The 20657-nt window shown below is 45.3% G+C and overlaps 1 protein-coding gene across 1 annotated transcript in view; it reads right to left on the bottom strand.

Annotated features, from left to right (window-relative positions):
* The window catches only part of thnsl2 (threonine synthase-like 2), a 39119-nt gene extending 18710 nt beyond the window's left edge, over window positions 1–20409 (bottom strand). Inside the window, exons 1-4 of the mRNA XM_068028753.1 lie at window positions 20313–20409; window positions 11188–11420; window positions 8124–8318; window positions 19–171 (exon numbers count right to left, since the gene is read on the bottom strand). Coding sequence (XP_067884854.1) covers window positions 19–171; window positions 8124–8318; window positions 11188–11410 — 571 coding nt within the window. The 5' untranslated portion in view covers window positions 11411–11420; window positions 20313–20409. The remainder of the gene's footprint in view (window positions 1–18; window positions 172–8123; window positions 8319–11187; window positions 11421–20312) is intronic.
* Between the last annotated feature and the right edge of the window lie 248 nt (window positions 20410–20657).

The following is a 20657-nucleotide window of genomic DNA, read 5'->3' as shown; positions in this document are numbered from 1 at the left end:
TGGAAACAAGTCACAAACCTGAAAAAACATGGACATTATCTTCAATAACAGTTGTCATCTGCAGCTCTTGAATTGGACTACATCGGCCACGCGGCAGCAATACAATGATATTTATGTTCTCTGCACCCCGGATACTCTCAATGGCAGAGCTGCCAGTGTCTCCTGATGTCCCTGCAGTGGAGATGAAGTGGATTACCTTTTTTTTATTGGAGTTAATAGCCCAAGGCCAATAGCACCAGGCAGTAAACGGAGTCAAAATAAAACACAGTAAATCATGGATCGCAATTCCGTTTTAAAAAAACCTGTGGATTGTACTCTGCAGCCCATTTCCTAACTTGCAACAAGTCCCATTCACTCATTCACTTCTGCTCACTAACTTACATTGGCTCCCGATCTACCAATGACTCAAATTTAAAATTCTCATCCTCGTGTTCAAATCCCTCCGTGGCCTCGCCCCTTCCTATCTCCTTCAGCCCTCTGGCAACTCTGCGTTCCTCCAATTGTCTGCAGCCTCCCTTCCTTTGATCCACCAATGGCAACTGTGCTTTCAGCTGTCTAGACCTATCGTTGAGGAATTCATTGCCTAACCCTCTCCACCTCCATCTCCTTCTTTAAGACACTCCTTAAATCTCTTTGACCAAGCTTTTGGTCACGACCCTTTCTTTGACTCAATGTTAATTCTTTCTTGTTGGATTACACTCCCAGGAAACACTGTCAGACATTTTACTATATTAAAGGTGATATATGAATGCAAATTGCTGCTGTTGTTGGCTGATTCATAGTTTTAAGGTCCTAAGAAATAATGAGTGAGTGTATGAGAGTGAGGTGAATCTTGATGTGACGGAAATCACAGCTGCAAAATGGAAACATATTAATTTTGTCATATGGGACACTACTTGAAACTTTTTATTACTGGACATTGCAAATAATTTGTTTAAAAAAATCAGAACTGAACAGCTGAAAATATGGTTGCACATTTGTATTCTGAGAAGACCAGGACTAGTTGAGAGACAGTTGCATAGATAGACAATGGGAGTGCTCACTGATTCAATTAGCGAGATGGGTTTTGTCAATACTGATGATCAAAAGACATCGACAGCTTTGACTTTGTAAGAGACAAAACTCCACCACCTCCCGCCCCCCCCCCCCCCAACCCTCCCCAATCAAGTATGTCTGGAAGGCTCTGAAATCCAACAACCCTCCAAGAAGTTGCTGTTTCAAACAAAGAGATGATCACATGACCTACCTGCTGGTAAGACTGATGCTTTTGAATTGTGCCTCAAAGAAAGGAAACAAATTGCAACTGGACTGGCAGAAGAAAAGTCTCTCTCTCTCTCGCTTTCTCTCTCCAGCAAAGTCCCAGGGAACCCACGGTGGCAGCTTAAACTTCAAGACTACAGACAAAGCCACTCTTTGGCCTTCTGGTACCAGAGAAGCAAGCCTGAAATTGTGCACTGGGCCCCAGCAAGGACTCCAAGACCTTCACTTCAATCAAGGATACTCTGCAAGGACACTAAGAACCGTATCTGTATTCCATTTATTACAAACTCTACTTCAACCCCCACCAATCTTTTCTTTCCCTCTGTAGCTATTTGTGTGTGTCTCACGTATGCATACGAGCGTGGTTGCTTTGCGTATTTTAGTAATTTTAACCGGGTTAGAGTGATAAGGCTAATGAACTTACATCTTTCTTGTTTAAACTCAAGAAAACCTATCTGATTGGTTCAAGAAAATGTAGGACTTTGAACTTGATTCTTAGGAAGAAGTAAAAAGATACTTCAGAGCAGTGATGGCCATTGTAAAAAAAAGGAAGCAAGAACTGCAGTCCATCTTAATGATTAGTCACTATTACAGGAAGGTGCCAACTTGTGAGTAATCACCTACCAACTGGTTTTAGCATTCCGAGATACAATCACACAGGCAGGTCTATTCAATAACTAACTAAAACTGCAGTTATAATCATAATTTGCTGGAGCGGTAAAACCAAATGATCGGCTTAATCAACATTTGGTTTGTTTGTCAAGTTAACTGTTAGTTTAAACAGTCTCTGTTAGTTCAAACCCCATCCCGCAACCTTAACTTGAGACCTGGACTTTCTCTCAAATCTGGTTTCAAATTCCTGGACATTGGACATCAAAACCACGTTTTTGCACTCAACCACATTAGAATAAACCACAAGACTCTGCTTCTATCTATAATCTTCTGCCCTTTGATCTGTGAGCGCTGGGAAGATCTGCAAAAATCTAGATCTAGGTCTTCTCTCAAACTTGGCTACAAATTCTGGGACTTCTCTCATCATCAAGAAGGCACTTCTGTTCTGGACTATGCTGGCTATACTGTAAGGCCCAACTTCTGATTCTGATTTACTGCTTTTTTTTGGGATAATTTAAAGTAACTTTGATCAGTTTACAGCCCTTCCCCCCACCACTGCTGTGATTGAGAGATTTCAGTCTCCTGTTGAGCCTGTGATTGGCTGATGGTTATACTGGTTCTTCACTTTCAGTCTGTTCCTGGTCAGGAAATCACCCACCCGGGCTGAAGAACAGCTGCTTCTGGATTTTATGGTGTCCTCCAACGTCACCATCATCTTTCTGATCCTGGAACTGACTCTATAGACTTTCTGGATCTTCATTCCTATGAAAATATCTCCATCAGTGCATCCTTCAACATTCTACCCTGGAACAGCTTCTGGCATTCACTCGCTACACCTGTCTCTGAACTCGGACAACAGTTCATCGATGCTCCATGCTGACTCCACCCTACCAACCACATTGTTATCCCATCAACGGCCCTCTGACATTAACCCTAGACTCCTTCCTATTGTCTCCTACCTATTTCCCATTTCCTATCAGGTTTTTATTTATCCTAATTTTTATGTACTAGGCCTATGATTCCCATCACATTTTGACTGCTGCTCCAAACCAGAGCCCATCACTCTCTTTCCACTTCTGCTCTTGCATTTTAACTTCTTTTCTCTTTACCCCTCCTAGACCCCTCTATGTTATGCCTCCTTTCACTTCTCCACTCTCAGGTACTCTGCCCTCCCAATTCCCTACCCCAACCTTTCAGTACAACTCAACCTTCCAGTTCTCCTGCCACCATCCCAGGCTTGACTCCCTCTTCGATAAGCCTACAGCTTCCCTCTAAGCCTCTCTTGGCACCTTCTGACGGGCTTATCGAGGCACTCGGCGCTGGTCCATTATGAGCAGCAACCCAAATTTCCCCATCCCACTCTCTTGTAAACCTCCCGCTCAGTGCACCCACTGGGGCTAATCTTGTCAGTCTCCTTCCTGTCCAACTCACCCCTCCTACTGCTGATTCTGTGGGCTCTGCCAGCAGATCAGTTCTCACCATCCCTCTTACGCATCTCCCTCCAGAATGTCTGTTCAATTGTGAACAGGGCGCTTGCCATCCATGAACTTACTGTAGATGATCACTTTGACATCGTTGCCTTAATGAAAACCTGGCTGAGGGACGATGACGCCGTGCGTCTTAATAAAGCCTTCCTGCCTGGCTACATATTCCACCACTTGCCCCATCAAGACCGTTGCAGTGGTACTTATCACCAGATCATGCCATGGCCTGACCCTCCTACTCCTCTGGCACTTTCTCCTCCTTTGAGCATCTCACCTTGTTCCACCCCTCTCACCTCTCTTTCAAAACCATAGTTCTCTACCACCCTTCCAAGTATGATAAAGATTTTTCACTGCGATATCTTCACTGCTTTCCTCCCTCACCCTCTGCACTGAATAACTTCACATTCTCGGTGATTTCAACCTCCATCTCAACTCATCATGCTCTCTTTCCTTAGCGTTCACTGCCCTCTTATTCTCCCTAAATCTCATCCTCCATTAAACTTCCCAACCCATATTCACAGCCACTCCCTTGACCTTGCCATTTCATGTGGTCTTGCAAGTCCAATCATATCAACTGCAGATAAGACCATCTTTGAGCACTTTGTTGTATCACTCATTACCCACATCCCCCTTCCACGCCCCAACCCTACCTCCTTCTGTATTCTTACCTGGAAAAAACTATCCCCTAATTCACAAACTGCACTTTCAAAATCCCAACTGTATAGCCTTTGGCCCTCCATTTGCCATAACATTTCTGCAGCTCAACCTCACCCTCACTTCCACTTTTGATGCCCTAGTCTCTAATAACACCATTACTCTCTCTCCATTCCCCATGACCCTCATCTCCACTCCCTTAAGTTGGAGGGACTCAGACTTGACAGGATATAGCAGACAACTGGTTCAGCCATTCACCACCAGATCTGGACGGACTCCATAAAACACTATCAGGTCTTGCTCTCATCTACTAAAACTGCTCACTATTCCAGGATCATCCTGGAATGCAAGGATAACATCTTTGCTTTACTGCAAACAATCTTCTTAAACCCTCGCCCCTATCTCCTCCACCCTCACCTCCAACAGTAAGTGCGAGGAGCTCATGGATTACCTTGTCACTAGGAGCAAGACTATCCGATCAACTGCCTCTCCCATGTCTCTCCCTTCCACTAGCCCACCTGGCAAAACTTCCTGTAATGCTCCCCCTGCCCTAGCCCTGAACATACATCTTTCTCTAGTTTCTCTCCCATCTCCCCTCACCTTGTCCGTAGGACCCACCTCGTACTCCCTTGATCCTATTCCCACTGAACTGCTGACCACCCAACTTCCCCTCCTGGTCCCCATGTTAGCTGATATTGTAAATGGTTCTCTCTCTTTAGGTTTTGTCCCTCTCTCCTTTAAATCTGCCGTCATCACCAATCTCCTCAAAAAACCAACCCCTGATGCCTCCACCCTTGCAAACTACTGTCCCATCTCCAACCTCCCTTTCCTCTCCAAAATCCTTGAACATGTTGTCACCTCCCAAATCCATTCCCATCTTCCCCAGAGCTCCATGTTTTAACCCCTCCAATCAGGTTTCTGCCCCTGCCACAGAACAGAAATAGCTCTTATCCAAGTCAGAAATGACATCCTACGTCACTAAAAGTAAACTTTCCCTCCTCATCCTTCTCAACCTGTCTGTAGTGTTTGACACAGTTGGCCACACCATCCTCCTCCAACTCCTCTCCACTGTCGTCCAGCTGGGTGGGACTGCTCTCACCTGTTTCCATTCTGATTCCACCAGAGAATCATTTGCAATGGCTTCTTTTCCTGCTCCCGCTGCGTTATCTAGTGTCCGCCCAAGGATCTATCCTTGGCCCCCACTATTTCTTATCTACCTGATGCCCCTCAGGGACACCAACTGATAGCACAGTGTTAGTTTTCACATGTACGCTGTCGACGCTCAGCTCTACCTCACCATCACCTGTCTCAATTCCTCCACTGTTGCTAAATTATCAGACTACTTATCTAAAATCCAGTACTGGATTAGCAGAATTTCCTCCAATATTGGGAAGACTGAAGCCATTGTTTTGGGTCTCAACTCCAAACTCCATTCTCTAGCTACCAATTGTATCCCTTTGCTTGTCAACAGATTAAACTAGTCTTTGCTCAACTTTGGTGTCACATTTGACCCTGAGATGAGCTTCTGACCTCATATTTGTGCTATCACTAGGACGCCTATTTCCGCTTCTGTAAAATTGCCCGATGTCACCCCTGTCTCGGCTTATCTGCTTCTGAAACCCTCGTTCGTGCCTTCTAGACTTGACTATTCCAATGCAATCCTGGCTAGTGTCCTAAATTGTACCCTTCGTAAACTTGACGTCATCTAGAACTCTGTTGCCCGTGTCTTAACTCGCACCAAGTCCCATTCTGCTAACACTCCTGTGCTCACTGACAAACTGGCTCCAGTCAAGCAACACCTTGATTTTAAAATTTTCATTTTTGTTTTCAAATCCCTTCATGGCTTCGCTCCTCCCTATCTCTGTAACCTCCTCCAGCCCCACAACCCTCCAAGATATTTGCACTCCTTTAATTCTGGCCAGTTGAGTATCCCCGATTTTAATCGCTCCACCCTTGGTGGCCATGTCTTCAGCTGCCCGGACCCTAAGCTCTGGAATACCCTCCCTACACCTCTCTGCCTCTCGACCTCACTTTCCTCCTTTAAGACACTCCTTAAAACCTCCCTCTTTGACCAAGCATTTGATCATCTGACCTTGTGTGGCTCAGTGTCCTTTGTTTATTCTTTCATGGGATGTGGGCATCACTGGCAAGGCCAGCATTTGTTGGCATCCCTAACTGCCCTTGAGAAGGTGGTGGCTCGTATTATTAAGCTCCTGTGAAGCACACTGGGATGTTGTATTACGTTAAATGTGCTATATAAATACAAGTTGTTGTTGTTTTGTCTCTAAATGCAATTGGTGTTTATGAAAACATCAGCTGGTATCTGCCATGTCAGTCTGGATAATTCCTTGCACGCAGGTTTACATATTTTCCAGCACCTGCCACACTAGACTGATGCTGCTACTTGAATCGGATGCCAATTTACATAATTCCATGTATCATAAAAATCATACAATCAGATAACATAGGAAGAGGACATTCATCCTGTGCCAGCTCTTTAAAGGAGCTATCCAATCAATTTCACTCCCCGCTCTTTCCCCATAGCCCTGCAAATTTTTCCTTTTCGAGTTTATCTTTTTTCCTTTTGAAAGATATTATTGAACCTGCTTCAGGCACTGCATTCCAGATCACTACAAAGTGATGTAACAAAAAAAATTCTCCTCATCTCCCCTCTGTTTTTTTTTTCCAATCCTCTTAAATCTCTGTCCTCTGATTACCTCCTGCTTCTCCCAATGTACTCTATCAAAACTTTTCATAATTTTGAATATCTCTATTAAGTCACCCCTTCACCTGCTCTGTTCTAAAGAGAACAATCCAGCTTTTCTATTCTTGCATAAGCGAAGTCCCTCATCCCTGATAGCATTCTTGTAAACCTTCTCTGCATATGTCTACCATGCCCATTTACATGACTCCCTATGTGTTGCCATGCAAGTCTGGGTAGTTTTCCAAAATATTTAGCACACCAAGTTTGGCAGCCACCAAATATCAAATGGAGCAACTGGACAAAAACTGGCTGACACTAGAGCGTGGAATTCTTTTTGGTACTATTACCAATCGAAACATCAATGTATGTGTGTGTCATTCCTTTTCTCACCACTACAACAAAGGTGTTAACCCATTTATTTTAACTGAGTTAACATCTCCACTAAATGCCCCAAAGAGGAATGGCATAAGAAAATGATGTGTTCATCTGGAAGAAAAAAAAGAGAACAAAAGACTTGCATTTATATAGTGCCTTATTATGACCTCAGGACATCTCGAAGTGCTTTACAGAAGTGTAGTCAGTGTTGTAATGTAGGAAACATGGCAGCCAATTTGCGCACAGGAAGCTCCCACAAATAGCAATGTGATAATGACCAGGTAATCTACTTTTGTGATGTTGGTTGAGGGATAAATATTAGCCAGGCCACATCTATTAATTTTGGTAAGAATAATTTCTATGCTCATGAAAGCCCCAAAATGGCACTTTTCCTATCACTTCTATGCAATAAGCATTTTCTACAAGGTGATGTGGAGGAAAACAGGATAGAGGGCTTATTTGGGCATAAGGCATTGACAACAGTTATAATTGTAAAGCTGGGAAGTGTTGGCCAATATCAATGTATCCTAAAGTCAATCCATTCCTCCCATGCATAACCTTAAAAATGTCAAACAAAGAGGAACTGGGTGGTGCTGTGGGTTTGGCATATCGACATTTCACACCTGTATGAACCAACCAGCCCAAAACAAAAGTTTGCAATCGAGAAACAACCCTGATACCTAAACAAGAGCTACTATTGAAAGTGCAGCGGGACATGAGATTCTGATGCATGTTGTAAGCATACCCAACATTCCCTCACAGTGGAAACAGTTGCTCCCTATTCGACTCTATCAAAATCTCTCATCGTTTTCAACACAGATTAAATCTCCCCTTACCTTCTTTGCTCTAAGTCTCTGCACATAACTGAAGTCCTGCATCCCTGGTACTATTCTGATAAATCCCCTCTGCACCCTCTTCAAGGCCGAGACATCCTTCCTAAGGTACGTGATTTATAAAGCGACTTGAGAAGGTCATGCAAAATAAACCAACCTCTAGGTTTTCAGTCAGGAGAAATCTCTTTATATTCCACTTACCTACTAGAATAGTGGTGTGCTTCTTCGTCTTTCTCAGGAAATACTGAAGCAGCTGTCCAACGCATGACATTGCGAGGTCCTTAAAGGCATAAGTCACACCATGCCACATTTCCAGAACGTTCAGCCCATTTTTCAGGGTGGCTAATTCCAATATGTCCTTATGTCGAAATCTCCTGAACGCCTTGCTGATCAGGTCTGAAAAGTGAAAAATCGTTCATTTTATAATTGGGAGCAGTGAAACTGTCTATTGCTCGTGGACTGAAGCAATGTTCTAGGGCAGAGAGTCTCCAAACTGCTCATTGAACACAAGTTTGACACTAGTCCAGTTTATAACAATGCCAAAGGTTATTAGATGCCCACTGATCCTCTGCAGATTCGTTTCACACTGCTGTACTAATAAGGCGTGAACTGAATTGTAAAGCAGAGGTGTTCCAGCCAGGGTCTGTGAGCTATATCTAGCCCCGTGCCCTAGAAATTAAGCTTTCAAATCATAAGTAACTGGGATCACATTAATTTCTTAACTTATAAAACTGCTTGATATATTGAAGTGGAATCTAGGTAACACATTTAATAAAGGAATAGAAGAGTAAGCTTATAGGGTCTGATGGTGAGGGGTGACAGAAGGCTCGTGTGGAGCATAAACACTGGCATGGACCAGTTGGATTGAATGGCCTGTGTCTGTGCTGTAAATTCTATGTAACTATGGCACTCAGTCCCATTTACACTTATATATTTCTTACTCACCAATCGGTCCCATTTGAACTACGTAGGCCAGGAGATCTGGAAAATGCTGCTGCCTTGTTAGTGAGTAAATTCACAACACCTAGATCAAGTAGTATCAGCAACTTGAGAAAGATGCAACTAATGGGAACATGGATTTAAAATATACAGAGTAAACTTTGAGAGGTCGTGTATTGATGCTGCATGGTCTCATATAATTTACTCTTATATTTGGCCCTTGTGTAAGCTTGGGTCAATGGTAGCATTCATGTCACTGCGTCAGAAGGGTATGGGTTCAAGCCTCATTCCAGGGACTTGAGCATGTAATCTAGGTTGACACTGCAGTGCAGCACTTATGCGGTGCAGCATGGTCCGAGGTGTCGCCTTTTGAAAGAGATATTAGAACTGTTCGGATGGAATGTAAAAGATTCCATGGCAGTATTCAAAGAGCAGGGGAAGTTTTTCTAATGTCCTAGTTAACATTTGTCCTTCATACATCACCAAAACATTAACTGGTCAAATATTCCAATTCTGTTTGAGGGACTTTGCTGTGCTCAAAATGACTGTTAAATTTGCTGACATAGTAGCAGTGACTACACTTCAAAATCATCCATTGACTATAAAGCACTTTGGGATCTCATGAGGATATGAAAGGCTCAATGTCAATGCAAGTTCTTTCTGAAGCTGTATGGAGCACAACTATACAGCAAACAAAGACAAAAGCTTGGACACCTGCGTTCTAGTGGTAATGTCAAGAGCTCCAAGTAGCTTTTCCCTTTCCATAGAGTAATCAGCCTACCTAAAGCACAAAAGCCAGGAGGTTTTGTTAAATATGATATAAAACACTAGCTCCACCCCAGCTGGACTATTGTGTTCAATTCTGGCCACCTTACTTGAGGAAGAACGCAAAGCTTTGGAGTGGGTTGTCACACTTACGTGGCATGCAGTGATTAAAATATAGAACCCAAAGTGAAGAGTTATTAAAAAAAATTGATTTTTCCGTTTAAAAGTGGACAGTGTGCTGAAAATGGCCACCAAAGGTCAAATCGCCCAGCCCTTTATACTGTCTTACTGTCTGGCAAGGACAAAAGGGATACATTCAAAGCTAAGAGGTGCCAATTACACCCATCCTGAACTCATCATTTTTGGATTGAATAGGTTCTTCTGAAACAAAGAAGGTGTGAAGTAGCGACATCCTGGGCCATTATCAGTCACCACAGGGAGGGGGCTCTGCGTCTCCAAACAGAGAGAACATTTTGACCTTAAAAAGTAGCTCTCTGGAGAGAGACAGAGACAGAGAGAGATCAGAACAATATCATGAAAGTCTATCCAACTGACAGCTGGGAGAAATTCAGCAAAAGCCAAAGAAGGTGTCCTGCTGTGAATTCTGCAATTCAACATGTGCAGCAGAGAACTGAAAGTGATCCCCCATCTCTAGATTGAAGTCCCAGCTGCCAGGGAAATCTACAAAACCCAGGACTGCAAATTGTAAAGAGAAATTGACCTCCAAGAAGATTCAACATTACCGTGAACCCTGAAAACTTTAGTTTAAATCCCTTAGCCCTTTTTCTCTCTATTTCTTCTTGTGTGTGTGTGTGTGCGCATGTGCACGTGCGAGTGAATGCGTGTGTGGGGGCAGTTGCAACAATTTCAGGAATGAATATCGCTCAATAAATAAATAGTTAATCTTCTGTTTTAAACCTACAAGAAAACCTGTCACTGTCTATTTATTTGACAAAACACAAAGGGGTTAAAACCCTAATAACAAAAACACTTGCTGCAGTCAGTTGAGAGTTGCACAGTGGGAACCACTCACACCCCTTACCACCTGACCGTAAGAGGGTACAAAAGGGCTTAGACAGAAACAGTTCCTTATTATTTACTCTAATAGTTGAAGGGTCAATAACCAAATAGCACTGATATAAGGTGATTGGCAAAAGAACCAAAGGCAACATTAGGAAAAACTATTCTTACTCAATGTGCGGTTAGGATTAGAATGCACTAGCTGAGTGGTGGATACAGATTCAATAGTAACTTTCAAAAGGGAATTGGATAAATACTTGACGGAGAGAAAATTGTCGGAATATGGGGAAAGAGTTGGGGACTGGGTCTAACTGGATTGCTCTTCAAAAGAGCCAGGGCGGGCACGATGGGCCAAATGGCCTCCTTTTGTTGTCCTACTCTATGATTTTATCAATCACCACATCGCTGACACAGGAAGAATGGACACATGGGCAAGATACTTCAAGCTGCCTGGCAGCAATGTATCTGTGCCCCAGCAGGAGTCAGTGCCTTCAGGAGAGGAAGGGAGAAAATTAGAAAAATAAAACAAAGAAAATCTTACCACGTAAATCTTCCCTTGGCAAGTCTTCTCTGGAAATGAACAGTGAGCAAATCTCCTCTACCAGCTGTGGGTAACTGTAAGTGCTCCATGTCTGCAGCATGGCCATCTCAAGGCTTGGGATTTCCTCCGGCATAAAGAGGCCGCCATCTGGGGCATAGCCAGAGAAAAGGACCTGCTCAAAGCTCACGTCAGTCAATCCACCCCGTGTACTCGTATATTTCATTGCAGTCCACCTAAGTGACAAGATAAGAGTTAAAAAGAGACAATTAGAAACAAGAAAACGGAAATCTGCATGTGCAGGCAGAGGGCATTAATCACTTTGCACCAGTTTGCACTTTGAAAATGTTGCATCTGTCTTCACAAAAGCATAGGTTGAAGCTTGTGTTGCAGTAGAGATATTGGATAGCATAAAAGTAGACTAAGAAGAGGTGAAAATAGAGTACAAGACAAGGAAACCCCTTCCTGAAGGTGCTACATTTCAGACTCTAATAAGGTTAATATCATAAGCTGCACAAGCCTACTGTTGGCAGATACTGCCCAATCAGGAAATAGCAGGCTCAGGGCCTTCAGTACATTTCAGGTAATTGGCCGCTGCACCCCTCCCCACCCCCCGCCCCATTCACTAGTCTCACTGGGAATGGAAAGTGTATCCTTATATTCCATTTTCAGTTATTCACAAGGTGATTGCATGTGAGGATGTATGTGAAGAGACACTTGTAAGTCAAGGCTCTGGTGTAAAGTGCAATGCACTACTGCATGATAACAATTCAAGCACTTTAACAAGGAGGAGGAAAAGGTGGAGGACGTGGACTAAAGTGTATTTGGAGAAGGTTTGGTTTGGCTGGCTTATTCCCTTCTATTTGTTCATGGGATGTGAATGTCACTGGCCAGACCAGCATTTATTGCACAACCGTAATTGCAATTGAGAAGGTGGTGGCGACACGCCTTCTTGAACCGTTGCAAATGTGGTGTAGGTACACCCACAGTGCTGTCAGGAAGGGAGTTCCAGGATTTTTGACCCAGTGACAGTGAAGGAACAGTGATATAGTTCCAAGTCAGGATGGAGTGTGGTTTGGAGGGGAACTTGCAGGTGGTGTTCCCATGAGCCTGCTGCCCTTGTCCTTCTAGGTGGTAGAGGTCACGGGTTTGGAAGGTGCTGTTGAAGCAGCCTTGGTGGGTTTCTGCAGAGCATCTTGTAGATGGTACACACTGATGTCACTGTCGGTGGTGGAGGGAGTGAATGTTTCAGATGGTGGATGGGGTGCCAATCAAATAGGCTGCTTTGTCCTGGATGGCGTTGAGCTTCCAGAGTGTTGTTGGAGCTGCACCCATCCAGTTAAGTGGAGTGTATTCCATCACACTCCTGACTTGTGCCTTGTAGATCTCGGACAGGCATTGGGGAGTCAAGATGAAAGTTACTTGCCTCAGAATTCCCAGCCTCTGACCTGCTCTTGTAGCTGCAGTAATTGGTTGGTCGGTCCAGTTCAGTTTCTGGTCAATGGTAACCCGTAGGATGTTGATGGGGGATTCAGTGATGGTAATGTCATTGAAAGTCAAGGGGAGATGGTTAATTATCTCTTGTTGGAGATGGTCATTGTCTGGTACTTGTGTGGTGTGAATGTTACTTGTCACTTATCAGCCCAAGCCTGAACATTGTCCACGTCTTGTTGCATGTAGGCACGGACTACTTCAGTATTTGAGGAGTTCAGCGTTCTGAACACTGAAATCATCAGCGAACATCCACACCTTTGACCTTGTAATGGAGGGAAGGAAAATCATTGATGAAGCAGCTGAAAATGGTTGGGCCTAGGACACAACCCTGAGGAACTCCTGCAGCGATGTCCTGGGAATTAGATGATTGGCCGTGAACAACCACAACCATCTTCCTTTGTGCTAGGTATGACTCCAATCAGCAGAGAGTTTTCCCCCGATACCCATTGACTTCAGTTTTGCTAGCGCTCCTTGATGCCATACTTGGTCATAAGCTGCCTTGATGTCAAGGGCTTTCACTCTCACCTCACCTCGAGTTCAGCTCTTTTGTCATGTTTAGACCAAGGCTGTAATGAGGTCTGGAGCTGAGCAGCCTTGGCGGAACCCAAACCGAGCATCGGTGAACAGGTTATTGGTGAGTAGCTGCTGCTTGACAGCACTGTTGATCACCTCTTCCATTACTTTGCTGATGTTTGAGAATAGTCGGATAGGCCAGTAATTGGCTTATTGGATTGGAACTGTCCTGCTTTTTGTGGATAGGATATACCTGGGCAATTTTCCATATTGCCGGGTAGATGCCAGTGTTGTAGCTGTACTGAAACAGCTTGGCTAGGGGCCCAGCTAGTTCTGGAGCACAAGTCTTCAGTACCACAGTCGTGATGTTTTCAGGGTCCACAACCTTTGCTGTATCAAGAACTCAGCTGTTTCTTGATATCACGTGGAGGGAATTGAATTGTCTGAAGACTGGCATCTGTGATGCTGGGGACTTGAAGAAGAGGCCAAGATGGATCATCCACTTGGGACTTCTGGCTGAAGATGGTTGCAAATTCCTCAGCCTTATCTTTTACACTGATGCGCTTGTCTCCTCCATTATTGAGGATGGGAATGTTTGTGGAGCCCCCTCTTCCAGTTAGTAGTTTAATTGTCCACCACCATTCATGACTGGATGTGACAGGACTGCAAAGCTTTGATCTGATCCATTGGTTGTGGGATTGCTTAGCTCTGTTTGAAGCATGTTGCTTCCGCTGTTTAACATGCAAGTAGTCATGTGTCGTAGTTTCACTAGGTTGGCATCTCATTTTTAGGTATGCCTGGTGCTGCTCATGCCTTGCTATCCTACTCTCCTCATTGAACCAGGGTTGGTCCCTCGGCTTGATGGTAATGGTCAAGTGGGGGATATTCCAGGCCCTGAGGTTACAAATTGTGGCTGAATACAATTCTGCTGCTGCTGATGGCCCACAGCATCTCATGGAAGCCCAGTTTTGAGCTGCTAGATCTGTTCGAAATCTATCCCATTTAGCATGATGGTAGTGCAACACAACATGGTGGAGGATGTCTTCAGTGTGAAGACAGGACTTTATCTCCACATCTGTGACAGGTAGATTGGTAAGGACACGGTCAAGTAGGTTTTTCCCTTATTACCTGCCATAGACCCAGTCTAACAGCTATGTCCTTCAGGACTTGGCCAGCTTGGTCAGTAGTGGTGCTGCCGAGCCATTCTTGGTTATGGACATTAAAGTCCTCCACCCAGAGTACCTTCTGTACCACAAAACCTTCAGCGCTTCTTACAAGTGGTGTTCGACATGGCGGAGTACTGATTCATCAGCTGAGGGAGGGCAGTAGGTGATAATCCACAGGAGGTTTCCTTGCCCGTGTTTGACCTGATACCATGAGACTTCATGGGGCATGGAGTCAACATTGAGGTCACCCCGGGCTACTCCCTTCCAACTGTATACCGCTGTGCCACCGCCTCTGATGGGCCTGTCCTTCCTGTTGGGCAGGACATACCCAGGGATGGTAATGTAAGAATGTGAGACATTGGCTGTAAGGTATGATTTGGTGAGTAACACTATGTCAGGCTGTTGCTTGACTAGTCTATGGGACAGCTCTCCAAATTTTGGTACACATCCCCAGATGTTAGTGAGGAGGACTTTGCAGAGTTGACTGGACAAGATGTGCCTTTGTCGTTTCCAGCGCCTAGGTCAATTCCAGGTGGTGCATATGGTTTTGTTCTTATTCGACTTATTCTGTTGTGGTTTGATACAACTGAGAGGTTTGCTAGGCCACTTCAGAGGGCAGTTAAGAGTCAACCAGATTGCTGTGGATTTGGAATCACATGTAGACCAGACCGTGTAGCATTCCCTCCCTGAGTGACGTGAGCGAACCTGATGGGTTTTTATGACAATCAGGTGGTTTCATGAGCACCATTACTGAGATTAGCGTCTTATTTCAGATTTATTAAGTTTTTTTTAATTCATTCATGGGAAGTGGGCATCGCTGGCCAGGCCAGCATTTATTGCCCATCCATAATTGCCCTTGAGAAGGTGGTGGTGAGCTGCCTTCTTGAACCGCTGCAGTCCATGTGAGGTAAGTACACCCACAGTGCTGTTAGGAAGGGAGTTCCAGGATTTTGACCCAGCGACAGTGAAGGAATGGCGATATAGTTCCAAGGCAGGATGATGTGTGACTTGGATGGGAACTTGCAAATGGTGGTGTTCCCATGTATTTACTGCCCTTGTCCTTCTAGTTGGTAGAGGTCGCGGGTTTGGAAGGTGCTGTCTAAGGAGCCTTGGTGCGTTGCTGCAGTGCATCTTGTAGATGGTACACACTGCTGCCACTGTGCATTGGTGGTGGAGGGAGTGAATGTTGGTAGATGGGGTGCCAATCAATCGGGCTGCTTTGTCCTGGATGGTGTCGAGCTTCTTGAGTGTTGTTGGAGTGGCACACATCCAGGCAAGTGGAGAGTATTCTATCACACTCCTGACTTGTGCCTTGTAGATGGTGGACAGGCTTTGGGGAGTCAGGAGGTGAGTTACTCGCCGCAGGATTCCTAGCCTCTGACCTGTCCTTGTAGCCACGGTATTTATATGGCTACTCCAGTTCAGTTTCTGGTCAATGGTAGCCCCTAGGATGTTGATTGTGGGGGATTCAGCAATGGTAATGCCATTGAATATCAAGGGGAGATGGTTAGATTCTCTCTTGTTGGAGATGGTCATTGCCTGGCACTTTTGTGGCGCAAATGTTACTTGCCACTTATCAGCTCAAGCCTGGATATTGTCCAAGTCTTGCTGCATTTCTACACGGACTGCTTCAGTATCTGAGGAGTCCTGAATGGTGCTGAACATTGTGCAATCATCAGCGAACATCCTCACTTCTGACCTTATGATTGAAGGAAGGTCATTGATGAAGCAGCTGAAGATGTTTGGGCTGAGGACACTACACTGAGGAACTCCTGCACTGAATTAATTGAATTGAAATTCCCCTAGCTACTGTGGTGAGATATAAACTTGTGTCTTGAGCATTCGTCTAGGCCTCTGGATTAATAGTCCTGTAACATTACTACTATGCTGCCGTTCCAATTCTGGAGTGACAGGCTCTTCCACAGGTGCTGCAGAGAAATTTGTTTGTTGGGGCTGTTGCACAGTTGGCTCTCCCCTTGCGCCTCTGTCTTTTTTCCTGCCAACTACTAAGTCTCTTCGACTCGCCACAATTTAGCCCTGTCTTTATGGCTGCCCGCCAGCTCTGGCGAATGCTGGCAACTGACTCCCACGACTTGTGATCAATGTCACACGATTTCATGTCGCGTTTGCAGACGTCTTTATAACGGAGACATGGACGGCCGGTGGGTCTGATACCAGTGGCGAGCTCGCTGTACAATGTGTCTTTGGGGATCCTGCCATCTTCCATGCGGCTCACATGGCCAAGCCATCTCAAGCGCCGCTGACTCAGTAGTGTGTATAAGCTGGGGATGTTGGCCGCTTCAAGGACTTATGTGTTGGAGATATAGTCCTGCCACCTGATGCCAAGTATTCTCCGAAGGCAGCGAAGATGGAATGAATTGAGACGTCGCTCTTGGCTGGCATACGTTGTCCAGGCCTCGCTGCCGTAGAGCAAGGTACTGAGGACACAGGCCTGATACACTCGGACTTTTGTGTTCCGTGTCAGTGCGCCATTTTCCCACACTCTCTTGGCCAGTCTGAACATAGCAGTGGAAGCCTTACCCATGCGCTTGTTGATTTCTGCATCTAGAGACAGGTTACTGGTGATAGTTGAGCCTAGGTAGGTGAACTCTTGAACCACTTCCAGAGCGTGGTCGCCAATATTGATGGATGGAGCATTTCTGACATCCTGCCCCATGATGTTCGTTTTCTTGAGGCTGATGGTTAGGCCAAATTCATTGCAGGCAGACGCAAACCTGTCGATGAGACTCTGCAGGCATTCTTCAGTGTGAGATGTTAAAGCAGCATCGTCAGCAAAGAGGAGTTCTCTGATGAGGACTTTCCGTACTTTGGACTTCGCTCTTAGACGGGCAAGGTTGAACAACCTGCCCCCTGATCTTGTGTGGAGGAAAATTCCTTCTTCAGAGGATTTGAACGCATGTGAAAGCAGCAGGGAGAAGAAAATCCCAAATAGTGTGGGTGCGAGAACACAGCCCTGTTTCACACCACTCAGGATAGGAAAGGGCTCTGATGAGGAGCCACCATGTTGAATTGTGCCTTTCATATTGTCATGGAATGAGGTGATGATACTTAGTAGCTTTGGTGGACATCCGATCTTTTCTAGTAGTCTGAAGAGACCACATCTGCTGACGAGGTCAAAGGCTTTGGTGAGATCAATGAAAGCAATGTAGAGGGGCATCTGTTGTTCACGGCATTTCTCCTGTATCTGACGAAGGGAGAACAGCATGTCAATAGTCGATCTCTCTGCACGAAAGCCACACTGTGCCTCAGGGTAGACGCGCTCGGCCAGCTTCTGGAGCCTGTTCAGAGCGACTCGAGCAAAGACTTTCCCCACTATGCTGAGCAGGGAGATTCCACGGTAGTTGTTGCAGTCACCGCGGTCACCTTTGTTTTTATAGAGGGTGATGATGTTGGCATCGCGCATGTCCTGGGGTACTGCTCCCTCGTGGCCTTTATAGCCACTCCAGGCGCTGCTTCACAAACCACTGACCACCTCCAGGCGCGTATCCATTGTCTCTCGAGATAAGGAGGCCCAAAAGAATGCTGCCGTTCCCGTTCTCTTACTTTGCCCGGCCGTTAAAAGTGTTTCAGCCTTGTGTAGTCCTGCATCAAACACCAGAACTGGCACTTACCTCGCTTGTTAACTCCTTCCTGTTTTCTACTGGTGCTCTCCTTGGGATCCCCAGTATGTCAGTGTCACTGACACTCCCGTCATTGATCGCCTGCAGGATCACTTTGCCAACTGCGTCTTGGAAATGGGATTCTGTGCCCTGCTGCATGCCAGTTTAACTTCCTGTGAAGTTATGGCAGTCGAGCAGGACCAGCCCTGAGGAGATTCGCTGTGTCCGCAGCTTTATTTACCAATAACAGCAAGAACAGGACAGAACGTACCTGGTAGAGGAGCCAAGTGACAAAAAGGGCACGGTCTCCAGCTCCAAAGAGGAATCCAGTGAAAATATATAGATTCATGTTCCATAGATTTTACAGCACAAAAACAGGCCATTCAGCCCAACTGGTCTATGTTGGTGTTTATGCTCCACGCGAGCCGTCTTCAATCCTACTTCATCTCACCTTATCAACATATACTTCTATTCCTTTCTCTTTCATGTGTTTATGTAGTTTCCTGTGAATGCACCCAGACCTTAAAGGCCTGCTTGGGTCTGCCAAAAAAAACCCCGACCCGAGCCCGACAGAACCACATCCGACCGGAGCCTGATGCGGCCCGCGTCCTTCCATTTTTTCCTGCGCCCAACCTGACCATCAGTTAACTTACCTTCCGTTTTTCACTTTCTTGCTGATCTGCACAAGTTTAAAATAACTATAACAAAACCACCTTTCTAATCCAAAAATTAAATTAACAGTGAAGCCACTTACCTGTGATAGAGCGTGTCCGACCTGACCAGAGCCCGGATACCGGACGCGGAAGTGCAACCTGACCCGAACCCAACACTTGTCGTCAGGTCCCGTCGGATTCAGGTCAGGTAGCTGGCCTTTAATTGACCTCAACCACATTCTAACCACTCTCTTGAGCAAAGAATTTTATCCTGAATTCCTTATTGGATTTGTTAGCAACTACCTTATATTTATGGCCCCTAGTTTTAGGCTCCCCTGACAAGCAGAAACATCTTCTCTAAGTCTACCTTCTCAAAACCCTTAATTTTATATTTGCATGGTTAGATTGTCTAGTTACTAAAGGAACAGAAGTATGCATGGTCATTCTTGAGTTTCAATTTCAATGTTATCTTACCCAGGTCAGTTGTTAAAATGACAACCTTTGTCATGCAGACCCCCACCTGCCAAGAATGAGGCACACATTATTTCGCCACATGAACATTAGAACTTAAAAAGTTGCTGCTGGGAAGAAAAGAGGGCCTATCGCAAGGAATTGTCAGGCCCCTCTCCAGAAAGACCTTTTTTGCATACTGGCAGAAAGTGTTGGAACAAAGGGCCTAATCCCCGCTTCTCCAATACACAGAAAACCTGGTCAGATCAGTTTAGTCACATGACTAACTGGCTGTTTTTGAACTTGCCATAGAGTGCTGGAAACTCTGAAAGCTGTTTGCTCCTGGACTGAGAATACCTTTCTCCTGTCTGCTCCCATCTCTTTCTCATGGAATGAAGACCCATTGAAGACACATAAACCCCAAGACAGAAAAGTCTCCGACTGTAAAGGCCCGCTCAGGTCTGCAAATGAGACCTGACCTGAGCCCGACAGAACCCCATCCGACCCCGAGCCCGACCCAGCCCGGGCCCGACCCGACACGATCATCAGTTAACCTACCTTCCGTTTGTCACTTTGTTCCTTACCTGCATAAGCTTAAAATAACTGTAACAAAACCACCTTTAAAGTCCAAAAAATAAATTAACATTAGAGTCACTTACCTGAGGTGGTGATAGAACGTGTCCGATCCGGCCCGGCCCGACCCGATCCGAGCCCGAATGCCAGACCCTGAAGTACAACCTGGCCCGACCCGAACCCGACACATTTCGTCGGGTCCCGTCAGGTTCGGGTTGGGTCGCGCGCAGATAGACCACCAGCTATCGCTGGGTGGCCTTTCACGTCCCCAGCACGCCCGCTTGCCACGGGTAAAATACCCATGGAGGCGGACGTGGAGCCTTTAAGTGGCCACTTAAGGTCCTTGATTGGCTTCGGGCAGGAGGGCCATTCCCGTTTAAAGCAAATGTGATGACAGTGGCAGACTGCAGCAAATGTCAAGTCACTAAACCACCAGAGCTGACAGCCCTGTATAAATAATGTTATGCGTGTCACACAAGAGCTCAGCACGGCTGCCCCTTTAAACATTTCTAAACGGTCAATCTTATCTATAACACAGAGAATGTCCAGCTAAAAATATAACGGTAGAATATCGAGGCTGAGCTCACAATTCACTTTGCTTTTAGCACTGTTCAAAGCACTGGTTATAATTTTCCTTTTGTAACTCTTATTTTACTTACTTTCAGCAGACAGTAAAACAAGAAAACTTCTCAGGACTTTGGATGGAAGCAAATGTAAATAAGAACAGCTCAGCTCCACCAACAGTTCAAACTCCCCACACAGCACCCTCTACACAGGAAAGCTTCAACAAGCTTTCTGATCACACTCTGAAATAGCAATGCAAAGCTGCCAAACCTAGGCTGTGTCTTTCAGCAACGATACACATTTACAAGTAACAGCTGTAAGGAAATCAGAATTTACATCTTAGTGGCCATGTATATTTTTGTGTAGATCACCTGTGATCTTTTAGCACCCCATAGAGAGAGAGAGAGATACAGCACTGAAACAGGCCCTTCGGCTCACCA

Source organism: Heterodontus francisci, chromosome 1 (assembly GCF_036365525.1).
Source record: "Heterodontus francisci isolate sHetFra1 chromosome 1, sHetFra1.hap1, whole genome shotgun sequence".
Classification (NCBI taxonomy): domain Eukaryota; kingdom Metazoa; phylum Chordata; class Chondrichthyes; order Heterodontiformes; family Heterodontidae; genus Heterodontus; species Heterodontus francisci.
The sequence above is the reverse complement of the archived record's forward strand: the minus strand, read 5'-3'. Positions and strand labels throughout refer to the sequence as shown.